This window comes from Epinephelus fuscoguttatus, linkage group LG7 (assembly GCF_011397635.1).
Source record: "Epinephelus fuscoguttatus linkage group LG7, E.fuscoguttatus.final_Chr_v1".
In the NCBI taxonomy this organism is placed as follows: domain Eukaryota; kingdom Metazoa; phylum Chordata; class Actinopteri; order Perciformes; family Serranidae; genus Epinephelus; species Epinephelus fuscoguttatus.
The window spans coordinates 35819128-35831599 of record NC_064758.1 but is presented as its reverse complement, the minus strand read 5'-3'; the positions used below and the strand labels follow the sequence as shown (position 1 = coordinate 35831599).

At 41.5% G+C, this 12472-nt stretch overlaps 1 protein-coding gene across 1 annotated transcript; it reads left to right on the top strand.

Moving 5' to 3' along the window:
* The first annotated feature begins 8883 nt into the window (after positions 1–8883).
* On the top strand, positions 8884–12159 carry LOC125891732 (EMILIN-3-like). The gene is made up of 4 exons (XM_049581202.1): positions 8884–9035; positions 9192–9311; positions 9439–9980; positions 10174–12159. Exons 1-4 carry the CDS (start codon positions 8884–8886, stop codon positions 12120–12122), a joined length of 2763 nt encoding a protein of 920 aa, XP_049437159.1. The 3' UTR covers positions 12123–12159.
* Positions 12160–12472: the final 313 nt, after the last annotated feature.

Here is a 12472-nt window from a genome sequence, read left to right as displayed (position 1 = left end):
TAACGAGCTCTTGAGATAAAAGTAAGATCCAAAAGAAAACCTGACAGGCTTATAATAAATGAGCCTGTACAATTTCAGAAATTTGTCTCAGTGAACAAATTCAGGTCTCGAGAACTCCTGCTGATTTATTCTTTTGCTCCTTACTTCTGCTAAAGGTGGTCAGAATGTAATCTCTAAATAAGAAGTGGCTTTATTTATGATGAGACAAAGAAAAGACTACTCTGGGCATGGATATGGGCGGAGACACTCATGACTGATATGAGCATCTGTTCACCTGTGTGGTTAGTAGGAGAGAGGGTGAGTGGGTCACCAAATTTTTTGTTGACAACACTTTTTTTGGTCCCTACCATTATTTTGATCATAGGTTTGTGCATGTTACAATAAGTTGATTGTTTATCAATACTAAAATTCATTTATGTTTTGAATCTCAGTGAATTGCTGCACAATAGAAGTAAACCGTAGTAGCAAAATCGCAGATTACGTTGATTTTTTGCAGACTTTTGTTCTGATATTACAGATGTTTGTTTTCACCCATAAAACAAGCATGGGTCAACTATTAATGAGTCCACTGAAAGGTATTTGTTTTCTCTCTTGACTTCTCCATCCTCTCTTTCCAACCTGTAGAATGTGATACGCCCACTGATGTCGTCATGGTTCACACTTCAGGTCAAGGAAAACCTGCTATGTTTTGGTTCCAGCTGTGAACCAACTTTTTGGATTCTGAATCCATTAATTTTTGGTCGAAATGCTCTGAACGGTTTCGAAACTGAGTGCGGGAACCAGAACTACTTGGGTTCCGTGTTGGTGGAAAACAGGTATCAGCGACATTTCCTGCAGTCTCTACAACTGTACTTAAGTATAATTTCAAGGGTACTCGTACTTTCCTTGATTATTTCCATTTCATGCTACTTTATAAATCTAAGAAAATATTGCACTTTTTACTCCACTACATTTATTTGACAGCTTTAGTTACTAGTTATCTGCGGAGTTGTATTATGAATACAAAATATAAATCAACTAATAAATTATGATGTGTTATTGTAAATCAAGCTACCCATCAGTATTTAAAGTGGTGGAAATTAGCTCCACCTTTACCAGCTTAAACATTTAAGTTAGTACACATTAATGCAACCATAATTGTAATCCAGTAATATAATGTGCATTATTCTGAAAAGAGCCATTCTAATACGTACTTTTAAGTTTTAAGTTAAGTTTATTTACTTTATTAATCCTCCTGAGGGGAAATTCAATGTTTTCACTCTTGCTTATCAATTACACACAGGTCCGAAAGACACACATATGCACAAACAGGACCTATACATGCACAAAGTGGAGAGATGTCAGAGTACTGTTGGTACTTTAAGTATATTTTGATGCTAACACTTGTATGCAACTAAGATTTTGAATGCAGGACTTCTACTTGTAACAGTATTTTTTACACTGTAGTACTGCTACTTTTACTTACAAATAAAATATCTGAATACTTTTCCACCTCTGAATAAAACTAAAAAAACAGAAAAATACGAGTGACTGTACCACCGTTTATGTTACAGGGGTGAATTTAAATGGGCTGCAATATACTGTAAAACCTCCAATACTGTAGTATAAAACCTCACTTAGCCATCCATATATCCAATTATTTTTATATTTGAGTATTTATATACTGGAAACATACTTATAGAAGACATTTTTCAGTTAAATTTCAAACTCCGTCCAGTATGTCCTACTGTTGGGGCATCTTATCTGAGATAAAAGTGCTAACCATTTGGCCATGTTACAAATATCTTGATTTAATACAATATTACAGTTTAATAGTGAGTAGGGTTGCAGCAGTATACTGTAAAAATACTATACTGTGGTATTAAAATTGACATTTATCATACTGTGTACATTTGCTTATCTACGGTAAAAAAAAAAGACAGTTATCGTACCAAGAAAAGAACTGATAGATGTGGATGCTTAATGCCTTTTTTCAAAGCAATAAAAATGATCCAGTATGGACCTTTTCTTTTAAGTTGACACTTTGATATCCTGCTGGAATGTTTTCACCTGGCTCCAGACCTTTGAATCCGCCCTCTCCACCAAGTTGACAATTCTGTCTGATATCAGGCAAGAAATGTTTAATGCAGCAGCTGACACAAAATAAACAGGGGCCAGAGCTGGTCCCCTCTCAACAGAATAGCAATGAATATGTCTCTACACTTCTGTCCAAACTGTTTCGAGTGAATTCAGTATAGACAGGTGAGTGCAGGCAATTGTAAATTATGTTGAGCTATTTATCAGACACAAAAGACAAAGCAGGAACAATTATAGCAGAACAAATGGAAAGCTTCGAATGTCAATTTTAAGAGAAGAGAGATTCTGTATAGTGCTGACTATCCTGACAGAGAGTGTGTGTGTGTGTGTGTGTGTGTGTGTGTGTGTGTGTGTGTGTGTGTGTGTGTGTGTGTTGGCTGTCTCCAGATGTGTACACACTGCCATGAGTCTGCCAACAGCAAACACACTGAACTTCTTGGCAAATGTGTGAAGTGTGCCGTGACCTCTGGCTCCCCATGTGGCCACCAAATTACGTTTGTTCAGGCCAACATTTGTCTTTTCTAATGACTAAATTCTTCAGATGGTGACGCCTCAGAATTAAGTCATTTTCCATACACACCAAAAGAAAACAAGATCACTTAACTAGATTAAACTAAAACAGAACAATCTTACATAAGAGGTAAAAAGCATGTCAGTGTGGGCGCACCGCCACAGGAAACAGGGTTCAGGTTTGTGAAGTGTTGAGACCAATTACTCGTTTGTTCTTTTACACGGTTGTGCACACACGAGAGCGGATATAGGCCACTTTAAAATAAACAAACAATGCTGCAAATTAGACACAGCAGTTTCTAAACCTGCATCTGCGCCGCTTCCTCTTAACAGTTAACTTGATGAATAAAAGATGCATGGACTATTCTTTAATGCTCATGCATGAATGCGTGATGTATTCCTCCCTGTCAGGTTACAGTCATTGATAAATCAACATGTTGTATTCAGGAACTTGAGCTGACTTGAGATTTTGGTCGAACTGTGTTCAGAATCAGGTTTTATCAGGCTCATGCTGTTGGTTAGGTTCACCTCAGTGCTTGAAGAAACTATGAAAAATGTATAAACCTTCACACTCTTTAGATCATGCTCCAACTCATCTGTTATTCCATGCAAGTTAAAACGAATGCTGAGAAAGCAAATATTAAATGAGCCAGCACAGTTGGGGGAGCACTGCCAAAGCCACACAGTCCAGCAACACAACGACTCTGCTGAGAACTAAAGACACACATAAGGGGATTTACAGGCCAGCTCAGAATTTGGATCGCTGGTGTTAAAACTAAATAGACACAAAGAAATAGGGAAGGGATAAACACAAACTAACCATATGTGGCATAGACTCTCACTCCACTTTTTTGATACAGGCAAGTTTAGCTTCACCCTATTCATCATGTGGAAATGTGGAGGAGTCCATGAACAGCTTCAGCCTGACGTAGGCTTTATGACAGGCAGGTGAGTGGAAGCTAAAACAGCTGTAACTGTGTGATGCCATTCAAGGAAAACTCCGGGTGGAGCCGCCACCGGCCTGCAGAATAAAGCCGCACTTGTTTTGCAGCACCAGAACGTCCGAGCCTGGATGCTGTGTGCTCTCCAACGTGTTTCACATGATACAATGAGAGCTTGTTTACAAATCAGGAGGGTAAAAGAGCTCACAGAGAATATGTAACGCACACACTACACACACACTCATACTGTTGTGTATCTGCACTGAGCAGGGTGTTTTCAGGTAAAAGAGGTGGGACCTGGTACAAACAGGATACAGGAAATGGGCCTGCTTCTGAGAAAGGGTCAATCAAAAGATCGCTGCTAAATAATGGACACAGTGTTACTCTTGTTCAAAATGAGGTCATGTTACAATGGTCAGGGCAAAACATTTTTCAAGAATGTGTGGCATTAATGGTGCTCTGTACCTATATAGGCCAGGAGAAGACAGTAGGGAGGGAGGGGTGTGTGTGCAGTATGTATGGCCTACCGCTGGTGAAAATAATTGGGGGCCAATTATTATTGCGCTTATTTTTAAGCTAGGTAGGTAGTGGTATCTTGTGAGACAAGACAGTGAAAGGCATTCATTGGTACCAACCATGCCAACACAGCTTGTCGGGAAGGGGCGTAATAATGCTCCAAAGTTAGGCTAAATGTTGGCGAGGGAGTAACTGGCATGGCCATTTTCATAGGGAGGTCCCCTGAACTCTCACGTTAAGATATCTGAATGAAAAACGGTTATATGGGTACACAAGAATCTCCCCTAAACTTGAAAGGGCTTGTTCCCAGTACATGTTTTGTTCGTGACAATCAATGTACTGTCATACTGACATACTTTTCAACTATGGAATTTCTGAAATTCAGTTATGGTTTTTGGTTTTGGTGCGCCACCCCACGACTTTCAGTGGCCCCATCTGGTCACCTCTGAAACATTTCTGAGAACACCACTGGTAGAAGAATCCAGTAAAAGAACTTAGATCCTCCATTTCACGTAAAAGTCCTTCATTCAAATTCTACTCATGAAAGAGTACATTAGTATTGGTGACATGTACTATAAGTATCAAAAGGTAAAAGTCCTGATGCTCCTGTCACTGATAGACTGTTCATACTGATGCTGGTGGAGCTAGTTTTAACCAGTTCATATACAGTTAGACAGTTAAGTCCAGAGGTTCCCAATCTAGAAGTCGGGCTGCACCAAAGGGTCACAAGGTAAATCTGAGGGTTTGTGATACGATTAAGAGGAGAGGAAACAAAATCTATTAATCAAATTTTTTTAATTAGTTATTTAAAAGGGAACTATCTGATCAGCTTAGAAAGGACATTACTCTCTGGTGGAACTGCCAAACACTGAAACACAAGTAACAAAGGGTCTCAGCTAAGGCTGTCAGAAGTATTGGTACTTCAATACTGTTTCAATACCACGTGTTTAAAACAATACAATCTACATTATTATACATTTGATATCACTTAAAGTACCATAGCTATAAAAAAAAGCACAGATGTGCAATTAGATTTTCAACCCCAGGCTGCACAGATGAAACAACAGTGAAGAAAATCAACTGGTCCTCAACCTATGGCTGTTACAGCATTCTCTCCAGGAACGAACCCACCACATGACTGGAGGCATGTTCAGAGACTTTTTCTGTACCAGCACTGTGTGCAGGTTGTTAATTTAAAAAAGAAATCCTCTTTTGTGTCCCTAGGACCTATTTTCATTTTGCCGTGGTATGAAAAGAGGTACTGAGTATCATTCTTCATACTAGTATTGTATCTAAGTTTAGAATTTGGGTAACATGACAACTTTAGCCCAAATCAAACATGAGTCAAAATGGTTAGGAACCACGGGCTTTATCTTTATTCGACAGGACAGAAGCATGAAAGGCAGAGAAGGAGAGGGGGATGACATGCAGCAAAGGGACGCAGGTTGAATTGAACCTGCAGCCGTTGTGGCAAGGACACTGCCTTTGTACATGGACACCCACGCTAACCACTCAGCACCTTCAAATTTAAGTACAGTAATTAAGTAAATGTACGTTGTTAATTTTCAGTACTGCTTATGCTGAGAAAAAAAAAACAGACCTTCAAACTATTGTTTGGAAACTGGTATTTTTCCTGCTCCATCCTCACCCCACGTCCTCTGGAGTATCTGCATAATCACAGAAAGCCTTGTGAACCATATAATTAAATTTTTACCTTGTAAATGAATTTCATGCTGCCCTGCATTCTCTGCTGTAATAGAACAGTGGAACAGGCTGGGAACAAGAAGTGCAATCAACAGTTTTAAAGGCCAACAGGAAATACTTACAGCTGTTTAAAACTTCACTGTAGCACAAGTTTAATTTGAGGGCTTTATTCACAAGTGTTCAGTTTGCCCTCCAAAAGCCGATGTTGTAAAATCCATTTCATTTTAAAAGTGAAAGCTGGGCTTTGTTGGAAAAATGTAGGACTAAATTTATCATAATGAATATATGCAGGTGAAATGTGGCTCTGTCTAAGTGGCCTTAAAGTGGAGAGTGTTCTCGCTGTGATACAGTGGGGCTGCCAGACGTCTTTCTATACTCAGCCTGCGCCAGGGTTATTTAACTGTACAAAGACTCATGTTGTGAATGAATGTGTGGGCTTGTGGGGCGAGGCACTCAGGCATGGGTGTGTACCGTCACAGCCTCCAACACAGGGTATTTGTTTTTATTTGTTCCCGCTCCTGGAGGTTTGCTGTTAGGTTTAAACTGTGCCAATGTGTGAAGTGAAAGAGCCCAAGATGTTTCACAGATTTTACTTTAGAGGCTGTCGAGCCATCACATAACCTCAACAGTATCATATCAGATCAGCCACTTGAGCATGTAGATAAGGTGTGTGTGGACTCCCAAACAGATTTCATACAATATTATATATTTCTTATTTGCTAGTTACTCAACTCAAGTACTGTACTACAATTTTGAGATATTGTACTCAAATAGAATATTTCCATTTCCAGACTCAACTGCTGTACTTGTTACTACACTTATTTGACAGCTTTAGTTACTAGTTACTTTAGTGATTCGGATAACCAATTAATAAATTTGGATGTATTGTAAGGGCTGCAACTAGCTACTTTTTTACGGTTGATAAACTTGTAGATTATTTAACGATTAATAGATTAGTTGTTTGGGCTATGAAATGTCAGAAAATGATGAAAAATGTCAATCAGTGTTCCCCAAGGCCAAATACAACATCCTCAAACGTTTTATTTCATCCACAACCCAACGATATTTAGATTACTTTCACAGAGGAGTATAGAAACCACACAATATTCACGTTTAACACACTGGAATCAGAGAATTTTGATTTTTTTTTTCTTAAAACTACATCAGTTAATTGATAAGCAAATTAATTGGTGATTAATTTAATAGTTGAGAACTAAATTGCTTAATCCATTACTGCAGCAGATCTAGTTATTAGTCTTCAGATTAAACTACCTACAAGGTTGTAGCAAAGAAGTAAAACTAGCGCCATCTTTACCAGCTGCAACATTAGGGATGTACACATTAATGCAGTCATAATTATAATCCAATAATATAATAAAAATATTCTGAAATGGGTCATTTGGCACAATGAAAACTTTAATTTTTGGTACTTTAAGCATAATTTGTGTGCTTTTACTTCAATATTTTTAAATACAGGACTTATAACAGACATTTTCTACACTGTGGAATTACTACTTTTACTACTTTCGTCACCGCATGTTGAGTTCTGGGAAAGTGCAATGGATGGACATATATTTACATTTATAGAATAAGCAATCGAAATATGAATCAGTAGATCAATCAGTAAGAAAAACTGTCCCACACAAAATAAATATTTATTAAAGGTACTTTTAGCAAGTAGTAGGAAAGCCATAACTGGCAAAGGGTTGCAAGTTGTACAAAATATTGGGAGATATAAATGGTACTGGTATAAATGCCGCTGAGAAAAGTGTGACACTATTCCAGGATGTAAGCGAAAAATGTACTGTGATTTGACCTCATTTGTCACACCCATGATGACCTGATGTTCTTTGTTTCTTAAATAAAACTAGAGTTACAAAAAAGAAATGTGGACTTTCACACAGGGGAGCTTGACTCAGTTGACAAAAAAATAACTTTAAGATTGATAAATGAAACTAGATCATATGTTTGTGGCCATTAAGACCTCACAAATTCCAACATAAGTCCATTTATTGATTTTTAAGGCCTGATATTTATAAATTTTAAGATACTTTAGGACTTTTTAGGGATGCGCAGACACACTGTGGAACTGGCAACAGAGGATAATGCTTTTAAGGAGCATTAAAATGCTTTTGATTGATGCAGTTGGGGACTTTTCTCATTTACATTAGTTCAATGTAATGTCCAAGTGACCCAAAGGTCAATGTACTTTAGGCCTCTTTCACTTAATGATCATACACAATACAGAGTAACTCTTCTTCATACTCGAAAGAAGAAATACATGATTCCTAAGTTGTCCCTTAACATTATCCTGCCAGTAGCATATGCTTGTGTCAGAGACAGACATGCAAGTCTAAGTAAACATGGCTGGTACAGTGAAACTGCAAATGACTCACTGAACCAGTTAAAGTTATTTATTTCCACTAAAATGTTTTCTTAAAAGTGTCTATTTTGGGACAAGGCCTGGTACTGTACACTCTGGATGTGATGCGCTATTTCCCCTCTGGTTTGCCGTGATGTCACCATGGGAAAATAGCTCATGGGACTTCAGTCTCTGATTGGTAGAAGGCAGCCTTCAAACTACATGTGTAATAAAAAACTGGATTTTCTATAAGGCTGAAAACTACAGAATACCACGGGGATAACACTAACGGTGAAGGTGAGGGCTCTCTTCCCTCCTCCAGTGTCACTCTGGTGTTACTTTGAGGAGGTTGAGTGGGAGGAGATATGCAGATTGTGCCAGTGGGGCCCTATTAGTGGCGTCTGTAGTCCGCCAAACTCACAGTGGACTGTTGTCACTCTAACAGAATCCACCACACCCACAGCCTGCGTCAGGGTCAACATTCATAGGGTGGCATTCTGCTTTATAGCACAGCCAAAAAGGTTGTACTGCGGAGACTCAAGTCTTTTTTCTGACGGCAATTTTATAGTCGTTTCTCTGAGTTTCTGTGTTTTGAGATATCTTGTTTTGTCAGACACCAGGAAATTCAGTAATTTCCATATCAAGAGAACGGAGTGGAATATTTAGGGTATTACTTGACTGTGACGGACAAATGCTTTTCTTTCTTCTGTGAGATCACCTTTACCTCAGTTTGAAGACTCTTTTCACTCAGCTTTTGACATTGGATATTTAAGGATGCATTTTGTGATGGCTGTGAGTCCTTTTGTGTTCATGACTCTATTTTTGTCACTGGTTGAAACTAAGTTCTACAGACCTTTTCAGTTCAACCAGTATAAAGCTGGGCTCATGCAACACCACGACCAAGGGAAACCCACCAGCAGACACAAGTAAGTCCTCTCTCTCTATCTGTGTCATGCTGTCAGGAGTCAAGACTGCATCACTTAACATCTTAATGTATATTTTACTTTGAGTGGCAACATTTTGTATTTTGAAGCCAACTAAAACACACTTCAATTCTGTCTCATTTATCTCCTCTTTGAAAGAAACCACTGTGCCTATGTGGTTGAAAAGACAGTGTCCTTCACGGTGCAGGATGGGGCAGCTCCATATGTAAAAGCAGAGTACAACAAGTGTTCCTGGGGTCAAAAATGTCCAACTCTCCAGTAAGTAAACAACAGCTCTCATCATGCTGTGTTGACATTTTTAAAAAATGGGATTTACATCACTTTAGGGTACAAAATATTAAAGTCAAGAGCATGTTTCTGACTGATGGCTTGTTGTTTCCCTAAGGTATCGTCTGATGTACAAGCCATTGTACAAGGTGGCGCATAAAACCGTCACAGAGCTGGAGTGGCGTTGTTGTCCTGGGTACTCTGGTTATGGCTGCATGGAGGGACATCCGGTCTACCAACACCCCATCAAAATGATGCCGCCATTCAAGGGTCCGCCCATGAAAGGCCCACAGTTTAAGGGGCCACAGTACAAAGGTCCCATGTTCAAGGGTCCCATGTTCAAGGGCCCACCTATGAACACTGTTGTGAAGGCCAACCCGTGGAGTCAACCCAAGGGACCTCCCACCGGCAGTTTTAACTCTTACCCAATGCGCCACTTTGGGCCTCCAAGGACCTCCTCCTACCCAGACACCTCCTTTGAGCCTTTTCCGTCTGAGCCAGAGCAAATGCCAGAGCACCAAGAACCTCATCACACAGAGCATGACCAAGAACATGAGCATGAACATGAGCATGACCATAGCCAAGGACCTGAGGAACACATACCAGAGGAAATCCCACTTCCTCCCTCTGGTGGTGAACAGCCTGAGGGTGAGACCACAGGTGTGTACGAGTTCCAAATTACATACTAATTCTAACTGGGTGTGACTATGTAGTGTGTTCACTTTTTTCCCCCACCAAATAAGACTATTGTTTTTTTTATCATATCATATTGATCCAGATTTTAAAGTAGAAAGTGTATTATGTTTATTGGAATGTTTACAGCTTTTCCTTCTCTCTTTAGGCCCTGTTCAAGACAGTGAGACAGAGGAGCGAATATATCGAATGGAGGAGGATGTGCAACGTCTAAACCAGGGTCTTGAGACCCTGAGGGGAACTGTAAATGGACTGGAAGAAAGTCTACGAGCTTCACTGAGAGAGGATGCCAACAGGATGCTGTCAGCTCTGCTCTCTGCTGCCCCTGGTCCTGTTCCTGCTCCAGCCGTAGCCTCTGCTCTATCCACTGTAGGGTTTGTAGAGATTCCTGGGGGAGACCCTGCGACAGAGGGTCTAGATGGCAGACATGTTTTTCCAGGCCTTACAGAACTGAATGGAAGAATAGAGGAGCTCAGGACAGAGCTGCAAGCCAAGACAGCAGAGCTGCAGGAACTCAAAACAACGGTGATGGGACATGATGGGGCACTAAAGAAGATGTCAAACACAGCGGGAGTGGTATCGGACTCCACTGGCAATCTTGGGGGAAATGCCCAGAAAGCTATGGAGAAGTTGATGGATGCCAAGCTGAGTGGAGCCAGGACAGAAATTCTTGGTGGGTTTGAGAAGCGTGTAGAGAGTGCAGAGGACCGGTGCAAGGAGAAAGCTGGGGATTTGCGTCGTCAGTGCCAGAGGGAGCAAAGTGTGAGGCGGGAGCAGATGGAGGACGCTCTGGAGGAAAGCAACACAAACTTGAGAACAGAGTTGAGAAACCTCCAGGTTCAGATACATGGTTTAAAGGCTACGGGGAACTGCTCTGATACAGTTAGTGGACTGACTGAAAGGGTGCAGATGCTGGAAACATCAGTGGCAGGCCTCAACCAGTCCCAGGGCCACCTGAGAGTGGAGCTGGGAGGACACAAGGACCACATAGAGGGAATACTGGAGGGACGACTGGGGTATGTAGAGACCAAGCTCAACCTGACTGGGCAGATTCAAAGCGATGAACCTGGAAGGCACAGTGGTATCCATGGCAGAGCTGAGACAGGACAGGGCGTGGAGGCCAGAATGGAGAGTAAGCTAAGGGCTCTGGAAAGCCGTTTACTGACGGCGTTGGAGGAGCTGGGTAATGCCACTGCACCCGCACTGCTGGAGGGTCATGCTGTTCCCACTCTGGAGACAGAGCTCGAGTCCCTTCGAGGGAGACTTGAGGTGGATGTGGACAGAGTGCAGAAGCACCTGAGCAGCCTTGAGACTCTCTGCTCCTCTTCTTGTTCCTCACCCCAAAAGCCATCTGCCATCCAGGGAGACTCTGCTGCTCCAGGCACTGAGCTGGCAGAGGAACAGAATGTGAAAGAGGCACTGGACATCCAGGGTGGCCGTTTGAATAGCCTCAACGTCACACTACAGAACATCCTGAGGCGTCTGACCCTCAGGGACCAGCAGAAACAAGCAGAAGGAGAATACCCCATCCAGGGAGAGCTCACAATCCTCAAGTTTAACATGCGCACAGTCAACCACACCCTCAAAAACCTCCAGGATTCCCTGGGGACAGTGGTCCAGCAGGTGGATCAAGCCAACAGCTCCTGGCATGGGAGAGAGGCTCGTCTGGCCCAGCAGATAAAGGGTGTGGTGCAGCTGGTTGGACATCAGGCATCCATGCTTGGGGCAGGTGAGCGCAGACTGACCCGCGTTAAAGGTGAGCTGCAGGAGATGAAGAGGCGGCTAGCTGAGGAGGTCCGGGGCTGCCGGAGCACAGCTATGGGGGTCCAGAAAGAGGTAACTGAGGTCGGAGGACGTGTTGCCAGTGTGGAGGACCAGTGTAAGGGCCTGAATTCCTTGGCAGATGACCTGGAGAGAATCAGGGAGGAGTTGGAGAGACAATCAAACGGGCTTCTCACGCAAGTCAACGGGACTCTGTCCAGCCATGCTCAGCAGCTGTCAGAGCTGAGAGGTGAACTCAGAAACTGCACCTCCCAGGTGGAGCCGACACAACAGAGTTTAGATCTGAAGCCTGAGCTGGAACGAGGGGACACCTTCACTTTGAATTAGTTCAGTTTATATGGACGATAGATTTTAAAAAATGAATGAAAAAGGGGAAATACTTTGCAGGTGTACTGGGGGTCCACTAAAACCCTACCTTATTATTTGCATTGTAAGACACAAAGGTTTTGAATCTGCACTGAAATACAGATGGTTACAGTACAAAATAAAAACAAAAATGGCAGCTAAAACTGCACTAATAAAGCAGTATCTTGAAACTGAATCACAAAGGTGCTTAAATTAACTCCTTGTTGTAATGGACCATTAGTTAAAGCCGAGAGATAAACAGCTGCACGTTTAAATGTACTGTTCCTGCAAAGCTTACAGATTATTGTATTGTTTAACAATGTTTACATGTT

What these genes read in the sequence shown, in the direction of transcription:
- LOC125891732 (XM_049581202.1), top strand. Translation starts at nt 8,884, where the DNA reads ATGCATTTTGTGATGGCTGTGAGTCCTTTTGTGTTCATGACTCTATTT. An exon ending in CAAAAATGTCCAACTCTCCA is followed by an intron (nt 9,312 to 9,438) that starts GTAAGTAAACAA and finishes TGTTTCCCTAAG; the next exon opens with GTATCGTCTGATGTACAAGC. An exon ending in GCCTGAGGGTGAGACCACAG is followed by an intron (nt 9,981 to 10,173) that starts GTGTGTACGAGT and finishes GCCCTGTTCAAG; the next exon opens with ACAGTGAGACAGAGGAGCGA.